The 18126-nt window shown below is 38.3% G+C and overlaps 1 protein-coding gene across 1 annotated transcript in view; it reads left to right on the top strand.

Moving 5' to 3' along the window:
• LOC124606535 (protein bric-a-brac 1) overlaps positions 1-18126 on the top strand; it is a 281528-nt gene that overhangs the window by 108635 nt on the left and 154767 nt on the right. The window contains exon 3 of the mRNA XM_047138519.1: positions 9777-9941. Coding sequence (XP_046994475.1) covers positions 9777-9941 — 165 coding nt within the window. The remainder of the gene's footprint in view (positions 1-9776; positions 9942-18126) is intronic.

Genomic DNA, 18126 nt, shown 5'->3' with positions numbered 1-18126 from the left:
CAGGTTGCATCCATCTACAAGAACGGTAGTAGAAGTGATCCACAAAAATTATCATCCACTTTCCTTGATATCAATTTGTTGTAGAATCTTAGAACATATTCTGTGTTCAAACATAATGAGGTATCTTGAACAGTATGACCACCTCAGTGTCAACCAGCATGAATTTCGGAAACACTGATGATAGGAAAAGCTGGATGAAGGCAGTCAGGTAGATGCTGTATTTCTTGATTTCTGAAAAGCATTTGACTCGGTACCACACCTACACTTATTGTCAAAGGTATGATCATATGGAGTATCAAGTGAAATTTGTGACTGGACTGAGGAAGCGACATGTTATTTTGGATGGAGAGTCATTGTCAGATGTGGAAATAATGTTGGTTGTGCCCCAGGGAATGTATTGGGACCTTTGCTGTTGATGATGTATATTTAATAGTAAAATCAGGCTTTTTGCAGATGATGCCGTTACCTGTAATGAAGTACTATCTGAAAGAAGCTGCATAAATATGCAGTCAGATCTTGATAAGATTTCAAAATGCTGCAGAGATTGGCAACTTACTTTAAGTGTTCAGAAATGTAAAATTTTGCACTTCACAAAATGGAAAAAAAATGTAGTTTCCTATGACTATAACATCAATGAGTCACTGTTGGAATATTTCAACCCATACAAATACCTGGGTGTAACACTTTATAGGAATATGAAATGGAGTGATCACATAGGTTCAGTCGTGGGTTAAGCATATGTTACACTTCAGTTTATTGCTAAAATACTGGGGAAGTGCAATCAATCTACAAAGGAGATGCTTACAAATCCCTCGTGTAACTGGTTCTAGAATACTGCTCAAGTGTGGGGGTTCCGTACCAGATAGGACTATCTTGGGATATTGAACGTATAGAGAGAGAGAGGCTACACAATGGTCACACGTGTGTTTAATCTGTGAGAGAAGATCACAGAGATACTGAAGGAACTGAACTGAAAGACTCTTGAAGATAGATGTAAACTATCCAAAGAAGTTTCAAAAACCATCTTTAAATGATTACTCTAGGAGTATATTACAAACCTATTCGTATGCTCACATAAGTATCACGAGGACGAGGTTAGAATAATTACTGCATGCACAGAGGCATTCAAACAATCATTCTTCCCACACTCCATATGTGAATGGGACAGGAAGAAACCCTAACAAATGGTACAATGGGATGTTCCATCTGCCATGGACCTTACGGTGGTTTGTAGAGTATAGATGTAGTAAACTCATAACTAGTCTGGGAAGAACGTATTAACAATATGCAGAAATACAGTGTGAGTGTCGTATCTCGTGTGCAAACTTTTAGATTTAGTCACTATTGAGTATCTAAGGGTAGAATACTTGTGTTTGTCTCATGCCTGGTTCACTTTAGTCATGCTTCAGCCATATTAAAAACACAGAAGAAGATTGTTAGAATAATATACACAGCTTGTCCCAAGAAACAATGCCACTCTCTCTCCTTGTCAACCTGAAAATACTTGGAGTTATAAAGATCTGCATTGACACGTCCCCGGTAACTCCCAAAAATAATTTGTTCAGTTTTTTGTAACAGAGTCCCATATTATGCTCAGTCCACAACCTTTTTCACATTTACAGTTAAAGTTTCATGGTTGATTACTGAACCGTTCATTTCATAAGCTATGAGTGTTCCATAATATGAGCCATATTAGTTTTTAAGAATACATCTGTTATAGTAGGGTTTTTTTTTTGGTTAAAAAATATTTTTTTAATTATAAAGGCTATTCTACTCTGTGGTCAGTGGGAAAGACAATTAGAACTGAAAATCTTCTACTGGGCAAATTGCTACGCCACTTCATCATATTTGTGACCTGATTGCCTTCTCTTTATTTATCCAATAGCATTTGACTTACACTCATCCCTAGACTACTACCTACCAACAAGGTGTTCTTCCCCCCAGTTGTCTTTGTGTCTGACCTGCCTTTAAGTTACACATCTAACAGTGTGCTGCACCCTACTTTCTTCTCCATGTTGTGAGACTCCTCATATACTTTAGGCCAGATTTAGAAGTTTCACTAAATCACAAAGAAACCTCTTGAAATGAAACTTTTATTAATTTCTGAGAAAATGTCTCTCTGGAGTACAGCAATTTATTTATTATTTAAAGTTGAATATCCACAGTCACAACCACAGTAAACTTTTATTTTTATATTTATATATATAAGGTTACCAGTTTTGGTGTGTTTTGGGCCATCTTCAGACCCACGCCATAATGTAGGTGGTGGATGTGAACTGAGCAGGCACTGCTCCTCTGCGAATGCTAACTACTCACATAGCAGTTAGCATTTATGCAGGTGCTGCACTATGCGCTAACTGCTATGTGAGTTGTTAGCATTCGTGGAGAAGCAGTGCCTGCTCAGTTCACAGCCACCATCTACATTAGATTGAGAAGTTTAGTGAATTTGTGCCTCCAGTTATTTCGAATTTTCAAATGTTATCCGGCATCAATAGCAAGAAGATGATCAACAAAAGTGCTTCGCAACGTTTCAAGTCTAGTGCTACGCAAAAAAACTGCAGTGAAAAATCATCCAAATCAAAATGTAAGTGTGTAACATGTGAAGTCCATCCTGACAAAGCACAACTAGTTGAAACTATTAATTCGTTGCAAGAAATTGTGCGCAGATCCTTGGCAGAAAACAGAGTATTAGCTGATAGACTCAAAATGTCTTGAAAATGATCATGGGAAAACTAAAAAACGCCGAGCTGGGCGTAAGTGAATTCGACAGAAATAAAGTGTACACAGTAACCGATGATTCCGTCGCCATTTCAAGTTTTCCAACACATTCTGGGTGTACCGGTAACGCTAACCATAGCGCAATCATTTCGTCGCCTTTAGTAATAAATTCTCCTGCCGTGCTCCAAAAAACGGTAGGCCAATCAACAAAAGATCAAATCGTGCACCATCTGAAAGAAAAGCCTGTTATTAAGAAAAATGTGGAACCTACACAACAGAGTCCGTGTAAAATAAAGTGTGCAGATATCGTAAATAGTGTTTCTTCTTCAGTAATAGATCAAAAAAACAAATTCGATATCCTACCACAAAACGATGGTCATTGTGAAAAACAAACTTCTTCTGCATACAATAAACTTGCTCCCAAGACCGCAAAGTTAACACAGGTTCATTGTTATCAAAAAAGGTTAACGAATGTGCAAAAACAGAATATATCTACACAGCAAAAACACGTTTCAAAACCTTCTAGCCCCAAAACTGTGATGAACTAAAAAATTTGTGTGCTTGGTGACAGTCATGGACGTGGAATTTCAGCACTATTGAAAGATAAATGTAATTTAATGGTAACAGGTGTTGTGAAGCCAGGAGCGCAGTTTTGTGAGGTAAATAAACTAACAAACTCTACTGATGTATCTCACTTAAGTGATTGTGATTTTGTCGTGCTTCTAGGTGGTTCAAACGATATATGTAGGAATGAAACAAAAGGGTTTGCAAAAGAAATGAAGGAATGCTTAAACAACCTATTACATACAAATGTACTCGTTGTTAACATTCCTCATCGTTATGATTTGCCTTCCTGGTCCTGTGTCAACCAAGAAATTTGCATTGCAGACAAACTGATATCAGAAATATGTTCTACATTTCATAACGTAGAGATGATTGATACATACAATTTAGGAAGAAGATTTCATACCGCTCATGGACTACATTTAAATATGTTAGGAAAAGACCAAATAGTAGAAAAACTCCGAAATCATATCCTGAAGAAATCAGCCCCAAGTATCAAGATCGCCAATCAACCACAAATTACAAAATGGTTTAGGCCAAAAACAGAAGCTTTGATGGAAGCAGAACTGTGTCAACCACTCAAAACCATCTCTGCTACTGAAAATTGCGTGCAAGAAGCCACACACAAAAATAAAATCTCGGCCAATTTTTTAGGGTAAGTGCTGTGTCAGAAATACCTTTAGAAAGGAAATTAATTAAACCCTTAACTGAAAAGTCACAAAGTTCATTATTTCTTGTATTACACCATATTGTCCAGTCATTCAGAAATAAGATTCAAATGCTGGAAGTGTTACTTCAGTCTCAAATAAATCCAGATGTAATATGTATTACCGAACACTGGCTGTCTAAAGAAGAAATTCAGTCAACCTCTATTCCAAGGTACTCATTAACAAGCTTCTATTGTAGGAATTTCTCCACACATGGCGGTACTGCTATATTTGTAAAGGACCAGATAAAATTCAGTGAGGTAGGCCTAAATGAACAGATTGCATTATCTGAAGATAAGGAATTTGAGGTTTCTATGGTTAAGCTGCCTGAACTAAACTATATAATTATAAATGTATACAGAGCACCAAGTAGTAATATTCCAAATTTTATGACCAAATTAGAAGTTCTGCTGAATAGTGTCAGCTCATTAAATATTAGAATAATACTTTGTGGCGATTTTAACATTGATTTATCAAAAAACAGTGATGCTAAACTTGATTTGATAAACATGACCAAATCCTTTAATATGATCCCCACAATACACTCTCCAACAAGATCAACAGAGCGTACTGATTCAATAATTGATCAAATCTTCATATCTGATACTGGTTACAAATTCACTGGCGAAGTACTGAGCATGGGATACAGTGACCATGATGCTCAGCTACTGAGTGTTGACATGGGAAATAGTAAAATCAGCCCCAAAAAAGTATTTCAAAGAAGAAACTTTTCAGATGGCAATATTAGGATTTTTACCTTCCTATTAGCTAAGGAAAATTGCGACAGTGTTTACATGCAAACAACTGTTGATAATATGTTCCTCAGCTTCCATAACACCTTCCTTTATTACTTTAATACAGCATTTCCTTTTGAAACAAAAACTTCAAGCAATCAAAATAGAAAGTCGTGGGTAACAAAAGGAATCAAAATTTCTAGTGAGAGAAACAGATTTCTCCAATATTGCTCCAAAAAATACATAGTCACTGAAGAATTTTCTGACTATTGTAAAGCCTACAAAAAAACTTATCTTAGAGTGATTAGACAGGCAAAACTTTTATGGAGTGACAATTTCATAAGAAACTCTTCAAACAAAATGAAAGCTATGTGGAAAGTTATTAAAAAAGAAACTTGTAGTTCAACACCTAAAAAGGAAAACATTTCTCTAACACTTAATGACTCTAAGGTCACAGATCCATACACAGTTGTAAACAAGTTCAATGAATATTTCACCTCACTAGCAGAAGATCTCTTTCAGGCAAACTCCAAGGTATCGTTCTTCAATTCCACCAATACATCAAACAGCACTAATGCTACAATGTTTGTTTATGAAACAAACCCTGATGAAATTATGAACATAATAAAATTGTTATGCAATAAAATCTCTAGTGGCTATGATGAAGTACCTGACCTCATATTAAAGGTGTGTGCTCCCCATATAGTAAAGCCATTATCAACCATCTACAACCAATCATTAAAAACTGGCATTTTTCCAGATGCTCTCAAAATAGCTAAAGTCTCACCATTACTAAAGAAAGGTTCCCCTGATTTAGTATCCAATTATAGACCATTATCCATATTAAGCATCTTTTCAAAAATCCTGGAAAAACTTTTTTATGACAGGCTTATAAATTTCATAAAAAACCACGCACCAATCAGCATTCAACAACATGGTTTTAGTAAATCTTTATCCACCCAGACAGCAATTTTTGAACTGTTGGACCACATACTGAAATCAATTGACCAACATAATATAGCTGCAGGTATCTTCTTAGATCTCTCTAAAGCCTTTGACGTACTAGATCATAAAATACTGCTTGCTAAATTGGAAAGAAGAGGAATAAGAGGTGTGGCTCACAACTGGCTATGCTCTTACCTACAAAACCGCAGACAGAAGGTATCACTTCAATACGATATTAATGTACAGAATAAAATAAATAACACAGTTTTCCTCTCGGAGGAAAGAACAATAAGATATGGTGTTCCCCAGGGCTCTGTTCTAGGGCCATTACTTTTCCTCATTTACATAGATGATCTTGTTGAACGTATGAGCCCACAAAAAACTATCCTGTTTGCTGATGATACAAGCATAGTGTTGACTGGATCTAGCCCTGAATCCCTTCAGACAATATCTGATAACTCTATGGAAAAACTTTGAGTGGTTTAACAAAAATGGCCTAATTGTTAATAGTGGGAAAACTGTATGTATCAACTTCCATCTAATTCCCACATCCAGTCAAAAAACTATCCAAGTAAAGTTAAATAATGATAAAATTGAAAATGTAAATGCAACAAAATTTTTGGGTCTACGGGTCCAACAAAATTTAAGATGGGACACATATAAACAACTTATCAAAGAAACTCTCATCATTGTGCTATGGACTAAGAATACTAAAATCTACTACAAGTAAATCCACACTAATGCAAGCATACCATGCGCAGTTCCACTCATTGCTCCGCTATGGAATCATCTTTTGGGGAAATTCAACTCACAGCACAAATATATTTAAACTACAAAAAAGAGCACTGAGGATAATCTGTGGCCTCAAAAAGCTGAAATCCTGTAAATGTCAATTTATAAAAATTAATGTTCTAAGCATCCCATCCCTATTCATTCAAGAAACAATCCTATTCACCAGGGAATACCTCTCAAGAACAGGCAAATTAATCCGAAACAATGATATACATGCTCATTATACCAGGGGGCAATCTAATATCCATCAAATTTTTTCAAGGACATCATCATACCAAAAATATGTAACTCATCTGGGTGTCGTATTACACAATAAAATTCCAGAACAAATAAAAACTGCTCCAGATCCAATATTTAAAAATAAACTAAAGGCATTTCTGACAAAGCACTGTTTCTATTCAGTACAAGAATTCCTGGAAATGAAAAATTATAAAGTTCCTTTGTAAAATACTGTGATTAGAGTAAAACATTCTGTAGGCAAAATAATAACCTAATTTCTACTATACACAACTATATTTCAGTTTCACTTCCCAAAATTTTTCAACTCGCTTTTGAATGTACAAGTACACATTCTATTAGTATTAAAACTTAATTGTCTGTGAAATCTCAATGTTAATTTCATGTTTAATGTAGTTTTTAAATGACATTGTCCTTCTGTTGTGTTTCCAGTTGACATTTTCGCTATTCTGTAATCTCAGTGATTATTTGTGTAAATTTAAAGTAGCACTACATTGCCTACATGTTTCTTAGTTCCCCAGGTAAATTGTTTGTATTCTCTGTATGTGAAGTTACTATATTCATCAACGAACAATTTTGTGTACATTTTTTTTAAATGGCAGTCCATTGCCTATTTTTTTTCTCCAAACTACATATTTGTTAAGAAAAATGACTTGTCCTATAACATGTGTACTTTGTACAATATGTGATCCACAGGATAAATAAATAAATAAATAAATAGTGTGGGTTGGAAGATAGTGCAAAACAGATGGAAACTGTTACCCTTTATAAATAAAAAAAGAAAGTTTATTGCAGTTCTGACTGTTTATATTCAATTAAGAAAACTTTTATTATTCAAAATTAATTGAAATTTAAAGTTTAGCTATTTGTTTTTTACATAATCTTGTATGTTAGTGATACATTTTAGCCATACTTTCATAAATTTTTTAATGCAAAAACAAATAACAACAATGCCATTTTCAAAGAAAGTACAAGAACTTGACTGAAATGATTTGGTACAAATGGTTAAATGGTTGTACTTCTGCATTGGTCGTGAAGTGCTCTCAACTAAGAGCTTCCTTGAGCAATCCAAACAGATGGAAGTCACACGGTGGTAAGTCTGGTTGAAGGCTGTAACCCAAAGTATATTGGCCTTTGTTTGTTGGGCTATTGCTGCAATGTGAGTTTGGCATTGTAATGGTGGAGCAACACACTTCTGATCTAGTTTCTGTGCCTTTTTGAATGGTAGTCACCTTGAACTTGTTGACAGCAGTGGTCCTATGTTCCTGCAGGAAATCGGCCTCAAGAACAACATAGCCATGAGTGTATCATCAGAGAACCATATCTTGACTTCCGTCTGCCTCCACATACTGATTTTCTTTGATTCAGGGGTTTTATCTCCTTTCTTGCATCTCATGAGAAGTGTGAAATGACTTGCAATTTATTCAACTTTTGCTGTTTATTCAACAACTTTAGAACCCAGTGAGCTGTGACTTATAGGAATCCCAACTCATTCTGGATAGTAATACTGCCATAACTGATTTGAAGTTTTAGGGACTTCAAGCCCAGTTAAGTGCTAATCACCTTTGACAAGTTCACAAAAAGTGTTAATCTTCAGTGTAGTAATGCTTCTAATAGGAGCAATGCAAGTGGGCCTTCTTTCTTGAACTTGTGCACCATGCCTGCTATGAAAAGTTTATTTCCCAGAACTGTGAGGGGAGAAGGTGACTAATTTCAGCAACATTAATAATCCTGTTCACGAGAAAACTTGTTGCAATTTGTTGCACAAGAAGAACAAAATACTCTCTCTCTTTCTTTCACACATGTGAGCGCACACTCATTGCAGTAGTCTTTACATGGTCGCAGACACAAACATGTCCCGATTTTTTTTTTTTTTTTTTTTTTTTTTTTTTTTGTGGTCTCTGTTCAAAAAGTGTCATTTATATTTGATGTTCACTCATTTAGTGTTATGTAAAATGTCACTTGAACTCAGTTCCCTTATCATTCCTTGCTTCTAATATTTTCCTAGTTCTTTCTTCAGAATGTCTAAGTCACATATTGTGGGATCTAATTAACCCTGAAGAGCAAAAATCTTTCTCATCTGACCAGCGATTATCTTCTCTGTGTGATGTATAGTTTAGTGGGACTGCATCAGTGAGTTCTCTGTTGAATTTCCCCACACAGGTTACCAAGTGAAACATAACTCAAAACACTCACATCCCACTCCATGTCTATCTATTCTGTGGTAACATTCTCATTTGTTAAACATTATAATATAAATTTACAACTAAAACTCAGATTAAAATAGTTATGGAAGCTTACAATAGAAGAACTTCTGCTATTCGTACAAAACAAAGTTAGGCTTAGATATGTATCAAAGGAAAGACACATTCTGAGGCATCAGAGAATTGTTAGTATTGGAGGGAAGAGTGTGAGTGTGAGTGTGGGGCGGATTGCAGATGGAGATCGGGAGATGAGTACAGTAAGCAGGTTCAAATGGATGTGGGTTTCAGTAGTTATTCAGAGATGAAGCTTGCACAGGATAGAGCAGCATCAAACCTATCTTCGTACTAAATACTACAGCAACAAGAAGTCTTCACCATGTAACAGACTGTAATAGAACTGTTAACTGCCGCAAGGCTTGTGAGAAATCACTTTTGCATATTTTGTTGATTTTTCAATTAGGATAGAGTGCTGCGTTCTGCAAGAAGTTTCCAGTTCAGTAGTAAACCAGGTTAGATACATGATATGAATATAATTGCTTTTCATGTCACTGGTTTTCTGAATGTAAAGACTTTTCAGAGTCGAGGAGTGCCAACTCCATCAGGTTTTATACATTTGTGACATATGTTTTATGAAAAGCTAAAGATTGGTTTCATTTTTTGTCCATCCCTCCCTCTAACCATTAGACCATGTGCTGATTGCTATGGAGGTCTTTTTACCCCTGCAGATGGATTGTTACATTCGAGCTATGAATAAGATTAAAAATCAGCTGCAGATAAGAAGATAGCAGTTTAGGAAGTTAGTTCTGTGGGTGTAGCATTTTTTGTACACTGTATATACAGGATCCACTAATAAGATGCATTTGTTCTGGTTTCAGGTTGTCCTTTCGGCATGCTCATCATATTTTCAGAAGTTGCTAATGGAGAACCCATGCAAGCATCCCACAATTATTATGCCTCAAGATGTATGCTTTAGTGATCTCAAATTTATTATTGAATTTGTGTATCGCGGAGAAATTGATGTCTCACAAGCAGAGCTGCAGGTAACTTGCTTGCAAATTTCGTGATAATATAATAATAATTCTAATAGTAACAATAAAATAAAGCTAGAGAAAACATCTATACTCAGGAGGTGGTGCCCAATTTAGATACAAATGAAAAGTGATAAAATACCTAATTTCATCCTGCATTTTTGGAGGCAAGATCTGTGTTACATTATCACCACCAAACGCCAATATCCATTGTGGCTCAAAGGCGCTACAGACTGCGGCTGACAATAACCACAAGGGGCGTGTGCAGCAAGTCATGTGGACTGAACCTCTTGCGTCAACAGGACTAAGCAGGGAGCCATGATTCAGTCTGTACAATCTGTTAAATGACCTGCTATCAGTCACAGCATTCTGCTTATTGGATTTCAAATCTGCATTGTACCAGAACATGTTCCCATTACTGACTTTCGCTTAATGTTCTGCTCTCAATGAACTTCATTTTATGTATTACATGACCATGTTGGGAGCTGACAGAAAAGTGGCTACCATGTCTTGTCATATCATGCTTTCAGTGACATGTTCACAATCATTCGGAAGTTTGGTAACAACAACAACAACAACAACAACAACAATAGCAGCAGCAGCAGTTTGCACTTAAAGAGGAACACCACCAGCAACTGCCGTCACTGCAACGGTAGCAGTACAAGGAACAACAGCAAGAACAGCACCTTTCTCTCCGGCAGTTCATGTCTTAACAGTAACAGAGATGTCAGTCCACGGCAGCAGTGTAGAAATTGATGCCATTTTCGGACCATAGGGTTTTGTCTTTTCATGATGTGTGCGCTCTGGTAACTGATTACTGTAGTCATCATATGCACCTCATTGCAGTTGGGCTACAGTTTAATCAGTGCCATAATAATATATGATTGTGCACCTTGCTCCTGACAGATGGTCACAGCAAAAGCTTTGATTATGTCTAATCCTAGTGTTGGTAAATTGTATGCAAATGAAATTAAAGTACCAAAAGTAGTTTCCTGTCATTCTGACTAGCAAGCAACTGATAATTCTGACTCCTCGCGTTCTTTTTCTGCTATTAAAGTCTCACAAGAGTTCACAGGTAATCCAGATGAAGGTGTCTCGTGGAGGGCTTAAGTACATCAATCATTCTGCCCCACCCCCTCACTGTCAAGTGGCCTTCCTTGGAGTAGTACCTCTAGACATTTGAAACTGAATGCCATGTCTGTTCAAAAAATTACCGCACATTTGTAATTTTTACCAATAGTGTGTTGCAGTGGAATGCGGTTGGCATCCCTACACACTCCTGTGTTTCAAGTGTAATTGCCAGAAGCTTCATTGTTATATGTCTGTTAGTTATTGTTCAGCGCTTTATTGAGTGGGACATCGTGTCCCACATTTTGTGAATTTCAACATGGCACAGTTAGAGGAGCAATGTGTCTGTATTAAATGTTGTGTGTTTAGGCAGGAAGCCTACAGTGATGAATGCTTAAACCGTACTTGGTGTTACGAATGGTTCACATGGCTTAAAAATAGCCAGAAGGAAGTTCAAAATGATCCTGCTTCAAGACTCCCTTCAATGTCTACCGATGATGCTCATGTCAGAAACATCAATGAAATTGTGTGTGCTGATCAAAGACTGACTGTCCAAGAGATTGCAGAAGAAGGTAACATTTCAGTTGGATCATGTCATGAAATCATGACACAGCACCTTGGAATGCATCAAGTTGCCGCCAAGTTTGTCTACGGCTCGTGACTCAAGACAAAAAAGACGTTTGCCACACAATCTGTGAAGGGCTTTTGGATTCCACGAACAAGATCAAGATGTTCCTATAGAGGATCATAACTCAAGGTGAGATGTGGGTCTATGGTTATGATGTTGAGACCAGGGTTCATCCTTCGCATTCGGTCACGAAAGGTTCTCCAAGACCAAATAAAAGCTTGTCGGGTTAGGTTAAATGTCAAAGCCACACTGATAGTTTTCTTTGACTTTGAAGGATTAGTTCATAATGAATTTGTGCCACAGGGACAAACTATTAATCGATGGTACTATCGGGACATGTTTCGACGGCTGCAAGAAAATGTGAGAAGGAAATGGCCTGAAATGTGGCGAAGACAATTCATGGCTTTTGCATCATGGTAACACACTTGCACATTCATTCCTTTTGGTCCGTGACTGTTGCACAAAAAATGAAATCACTGTGCTGGTTCAGCCTCTGTACTCCACAGACCTGTTCCCCCATTTCTTCTGTTGCTGTAGGTATGCTTGGATAACTTACTATATTGGTGACACCTGCTAAAAGAACTAATTCTGCTTGTTTTGTATTAGATGGTAGATGGTTTACACACAGGAGGAACAATGTCAGATCCAAGAACTGTGTGATTTCTCCTCAGTCAGAGATCTTCCTTGATTACATTTGTTGAATTACTAAGTACAACTTTCTGCATTCGTTCAGTTAGAAATGAATATTTGTTGGCTATACCATCAATTCCATAAAACCTCAGTTCATCAAGGAGTAGGAGGATATTGTGGTTCACACAGCTAGATGCTTTAGGTAGGTTACATAAAATACCAACTGGTGCTATTTTGTTATTCAATGCTTGTAAAATTTGGTGAGTGTACTTGTAAAAGACATTCCCAGTAGAGCAGCTCTTCTGAAATCGAAAGTGTGAATTTGAGTATATTATTGTTGCTCATGTGGGCTACTGTTCTATAATGCATCAGTTTTTCAAAAATTTTGGAAAATGGTGTCGGTAGTGAAGCAGGTAAGTAGTTACTGATATGTCTCCTATCACCTTTCTTATAGAGGGGCTGAAAATCGCAAATTTCATGCTGTGCTTTGTCTCTTGAACTGTTTACACCCGTATTTTTTTACCACATTTAAGAAATGATTATTGAACAAATTTACAACATGTGACCCATCATTTACAGTCTTTCCATTTAAGTCAGTAGTGATACTATCCTATTCTTTGGCTGATTGTCCTGTCTCTTGTTTCACTTCATTCCATATAGCCTTAAGGCTGTTGTCAGAATTACTGATTTCTGACATACAGTAGAGTCCTGTTAATCCGAACTAATTGGGACTGGACCTTGTTCGGATTACCTACGAGGGTTATTCCAAAAGTAAGGTCCGATCGGTCGCGAAATGGAAACGACTATGAAAATCCGATAAAGCTTTGCACAGATGTGTTGGGTAGTGTCTCTAGTATAACCCCAGTTAGCATCACGTCGCTCTTCTCATTTCTGAGCTCGCAGTGAGTGCGTAAAGATGTCTAGAAAATAGTGTCTGCCGCCAAGTACGAGGGCCTGGTGAGAAATTTCGCCTGAAGCTATGCAGCCAACATTACATAACTGTCGTGCTGTTTCGTCTTCACGACAATTCTCAGCCGCATTCTGCAGGGGCAATGAAGATGCTCCTGCATCGTTTTCAAATGGAAATGTGAGATTACCCACAATACAGTCCGCAATTGTCTCCCCCTGAGTTTCATCTCTGGTCACATGAGCCGCTGTCTTTGAAGACAACATTTTGACACAGACAACGAGGTGTAGGCCAGCGTGGAGAATTGGCGGAAAGCACTGGCGGCTGCCTTCTATGATGAGGCTATTGAAAAGTTGGTACAACGCTATGACAAAAGTCTAAGTCAGAACGGCGACTACGTAGAGAAGTAGCTGAAAGGTGTAGCTAATTGTTACAAGTAAAACATTTCTGATGTTCACTGTGGTTTCAATTTGGCAATCAATCGGACCTTACTTTTGGAATAACCCTCGTATTTGTTCAGATTAGCCGGAATTGCAGTGACGAGTTTCTACAGTGAAGTATACCAAGCAGACAAGTAGGTACACCATGGTAACAAATGGGAACAAGTGTGGGAACAATGGCTCACTCTCACTCACTCCCTGTCCTTATTGTTGTGCATTGTTGAGATGAGTAAACGGAAACATACAACATTAACTCTCAAAGAAAAACTGAATGCTTTGAAGCTGATAGAATGTATCTAAACTGGCAACGGAACTGGGTGTTGGTAAAGCAACCGTTTGTTATTGGAAGAAGAACCAAGTGAAGCTTGAACAGTCCTGTGCAACGTCTTTGAGAAAAACACTCGAAATTCTGCATACTTTGAAATAGTCCTAGTACGATAAAGTGGATGAAGCTCTTTTTCCCTAGGTTTACGCAAGAAAGAGAAAGGGGGACTCCTTTGAATGGAGCACTAGTTCAGTAGAAGGCTGTTTACCTGAACAAGTTAACGAATGGAGCGGAGTCTTTTAGTGCGAGTATGGGTTGGTTGGACATATTCAAAAAACTTCATGGAATCAGTCAGCTAACAATTACTGGAGAGAAGCTTTCTTCTGACCGTGATGCAGTGAAGGAATACTTGGGTGTGTTTGAAAAAATGAGAGAGGGGGACAGTATTCTCCCCAACAAATTTATAATGCTGACGAGACTGGCCTTAATTTTAGGGCATTGCCAACAAAAAGCCTGGCATCAAAAGCAGAAGACCATGCTCCTGGTTTTAAAATGTGTGACTTTATTAGTGTACAGCAACGCTGCTGGTAATCGCAAGCTGCCTCTAATGCTGATCGGCAAATCTGCTAGGCCCAGAGCTTTTAAAAACTGCAACATGAAGTTCCTGCTCGGATATTATCGCAACCAGAAAAAAGCATGGATGGATGGTAGTTGTTCAAAGAATGGTTTCGCGGCCGGTTTGTTCCCTCTGTTCAACGGTTTTCTAAGGAAATCATTTGTCCCCCCGTGCAATCTTTCTGACTGATAATGCGCCATCTCACCCCAATTCTGAGGAATTATGCAATGGAGAAATTGTGGCAAAGTTTTTGTCGCCGAATGTGACACCACATCTACAGCCGATGGACCAGGGTGTACTGCAAACATTAAAACTGATTTACAGAAAACAATTTTTAAGAACGCTGATCCAAGATGATAGCATTCCTTTTGTGGGCAAAATAAAAAAGACCGATGTGAAGGATGTTGTTTATTGGGCCGCTGAGGCATGGTAGAATATTTCAGAAAATACTCCGAGATAATTGTGGAGAAAATTGTGGACATCTCTTGAATTTCAGGACAACCTAGTTTAAAATGAAGAGGAAAATCTACTACAAATGATACAGACAATCCCTGGATGTGAAGAAGCTAGTGAAGGAGGTGTAGATGAGTGGATGGTAGCAGATGTGACATGTGTGGAGAACCTTACTGACACTGATTTAGTTGTTGCTGTGACTCAAGACCAGGAAGAAGTGGACTGCTGTGATGGAAGTGACAATGAGCCTGAAAGCGACAAAGGAGAGCTGGAGCCACACAATGGCACAGCAGAATCCCTTGACCTCACGCTACGTTATTTGGAGCAACAGCCCACTGCTACACCTGCTGATTTGATGTTTGAGACAATGGCGAAACTATGCGTTATATAACAGACTGCCTTCATTATGCCAGAAAACAATTACTCTAAAAAGTAGGGATAAAATGTCCGCTGTATTTTACTAAGTTTGACAGCTTTTATTTCATTGTTAGGCATTGATTATACCTAATGTTTTCTTGCCAATTTTTCTAATACATGTGTACTGCACTGTGTAAGTTAAAACAGTGTGTATGTACAGCAGTTTACCGTACAGTTTTCCATACTTAGACTAACATTTTTCATGTTCGGATTACCGGGACTCTGCTGTAATGTGGATGCTCCTTGATTTTTTTTTAATAACTAATAAGTCTTTATATGTTGTTATTCTGTAATTTACATGACTATTAGAATTCTTCACTGAAAGGTTTAGCGTGCTTTGATTTCAAACATTTTTATTTCTTTCAACAGTCATTTTTCATCAACTGGTCTACATGTCATTATTATTTGACATTGTCATTTTTTCTTTCACAAGAAAGAGCACTGTTCTAGAAATTGTGGCGAACAGATATTTCAGTTGTTTATCTCTGTTGTTTTCTGCATACACATTTGTCATACACATTTAAGCATTACTATTGTATTTATATTACACGAGAATGAATAAACTCCACTGACTTGTCCTGTTAAGGGCAAGGAAGTGACCATAGTATTTTTGCAAAGTGATAGCATGGTTAGTTTTTGTTTAAGTGTCTCACTTCTATCGAGGAAACAAAAGACACCACAAATTAACAGTGCTAATCATTGTTTCTTTTTATTAACACTTGAATCAGTGATGTAATAATCAAGATACACTGCTGGCCACCGTAAATGCAACACCCTGAAGGAAGCATCCGAATCAAGTGAAATTTACACCATGGGTTTGCAGCGATGAGATATGCAACTGATTAGAATTTCAGCGCAGACGCACATCACGCGCGCCTGTGGCGCCACCTCATAGTGCCATTTAAGGCTTGGCGATTTTGACGAGTGTACGTTCGGCACATGTGTTTACCTTGTGGTTGTTTCACAAGACGATCAGTTATGCCTCGTAGACAACAGCGAACATCGTTTGATCAAGTATCCGAGTTCGACAGAGGAAGGATAGTGGCTTACGGAGATTGTGGATTATCATACAGAGAAATTGCTAGTCGTGTTGGACGAAACCAAACAACTGTCATGCGGATATGTGACCGTTGGATGCAGGAGGGTACGACGGTCCAACGTGGTCGATCGCATTCACCTCGGTGCACCACTGCACGTGCTGATAGGCAAATTGTGCGCATGGCAGTGACGGATCGCTCAGTGACATCCCGAACCATAGCACAGCACATTGCGTCTGTAACGCATCATCCAGTGTCTGCGCGTACCATTCGACGCCGTTTACAGGAGAGTGGTCTGTCCGCAAGACGTCCATTGCTTCGTCTACCATTGACGCAGAACCACAGACGTCTCCGTCGCCAATGGTGTGATGACAGACGGATGTGGACGGCAGAATGGAATGATGTTGTCTTTACTGACGAGGCACGCTTCTGTCTGCAGCACCACGATGGTCGGATTCGAGTGTGGAGACACCGTGGAGAGAGGATGCTGGACAGCTGCATTATGCACCGCCACACTGGTCTTGCACCGGGTATTATGGTATGGGGCAGTATTGGATATTACTCTAGCACGCCTCTAGTACACATTGCCGGTACTTTAAATAGCCGGCGCTACATATCCGAGGTGCTGGAGCCAGTTGTCCTTCCTTACCTTCAGGGCTCGGCCACAGCCATATTTCAACAGGATAATGCGCGACCACACGTGGCACGCATTGTCCAAATGTTCTTCATCAATAACCAGATTGAAGTGCTTCCCTGGCCGGCTCGCTCTCCGGATCTTTCGCCGATAGAAAACATGTGGTCCATGGTTGCTCAACGAGTGACCCAGATTACATCCCCAGCTGCCACACCAGATGATCTTTGGCAATGTGTGGAAGCTGCTTGGGCTGCTGTACCCCAGGAACACGTCCAACGTCTCTTTGACTCAATGCCGAGACGTGTGGCAGTGGTGATCTCCAACAATGGAGGCTACTCTGGCTACTGATTCTGGCATGAACCACATGTCACAGACGTCTGTAAACATAATCATTTGATACTTGGTCAACATGTTATCTACAAAATAAATTTTGTTGTGCTACCTCTTGTCTTTCTTGGTGTTGCATTTACGGTGGCCAGCACTGTATATTGAACGTTGTAACAAGCCTGGAATTTTTTTGTGTTGCAATATACAGTGTGTTACAAAATATACTGACAGAATTTTGCTGTGTAAATAGAAGATAAAAGGATACACTTTTTTATCTGATAAAAATGTCACATGTACAGTTTTCCCTGCTAGTTGTCCATAAATGTTTTGATGCTAGTGACATTCAGAGATGGTGTTCAAACTACCTTGTTGAGACATTACAGGCAATGTCATATGTTTACATTTATGCACAACTGTACGCTATTATGCTGCTATTTTACTGATCAGTTAAGTGTTTTTTTAAGTATCCCTTACAGAAACTGAAAGAACAATGAAAATTTTCTACAAAGATTTTTGTAGGGATTGTCCTTTCTGGAGTAATTATGGGTGCTGATTCTTTTGGAGATATTTAAGATTGGTGTTTTACCTCTTCATAGTGTGGTCCTCCAGCCTCAGTAATTTAATCGCGGTCTGCCAAAATGAATCTTGCGTTGTTTCCATTTGGCTTGGAGTCTGCAGTGTAATGTTCATTTTCGCCCAGCCTTCTGTGTCTTTTATCCACTAAAAATCCTTTTCTTGTATCAAATTGATATAGAAATTAATTGAATAAGTTTTG

The sequence above is a fragment of the Schistocerca americana genome, chromosome 3 (genome assembly GCF_021461395.2).
Source record: "Schistocerca americana isolate TAMUIC-IGC-003095 chromosome 3, iqSchAmer2.1, whole genome shotgun sequence".
NCBI lineage: Eukaryota > Metazoa > Arthropoda > Insecta > Orthoptera > Acrididae > Schistocerca > Schistocerca americana.
Note: the sequence above shows the minus strand (reverse complement) of the source record. Positions and strands in the feature narration are given on the sequence as shown.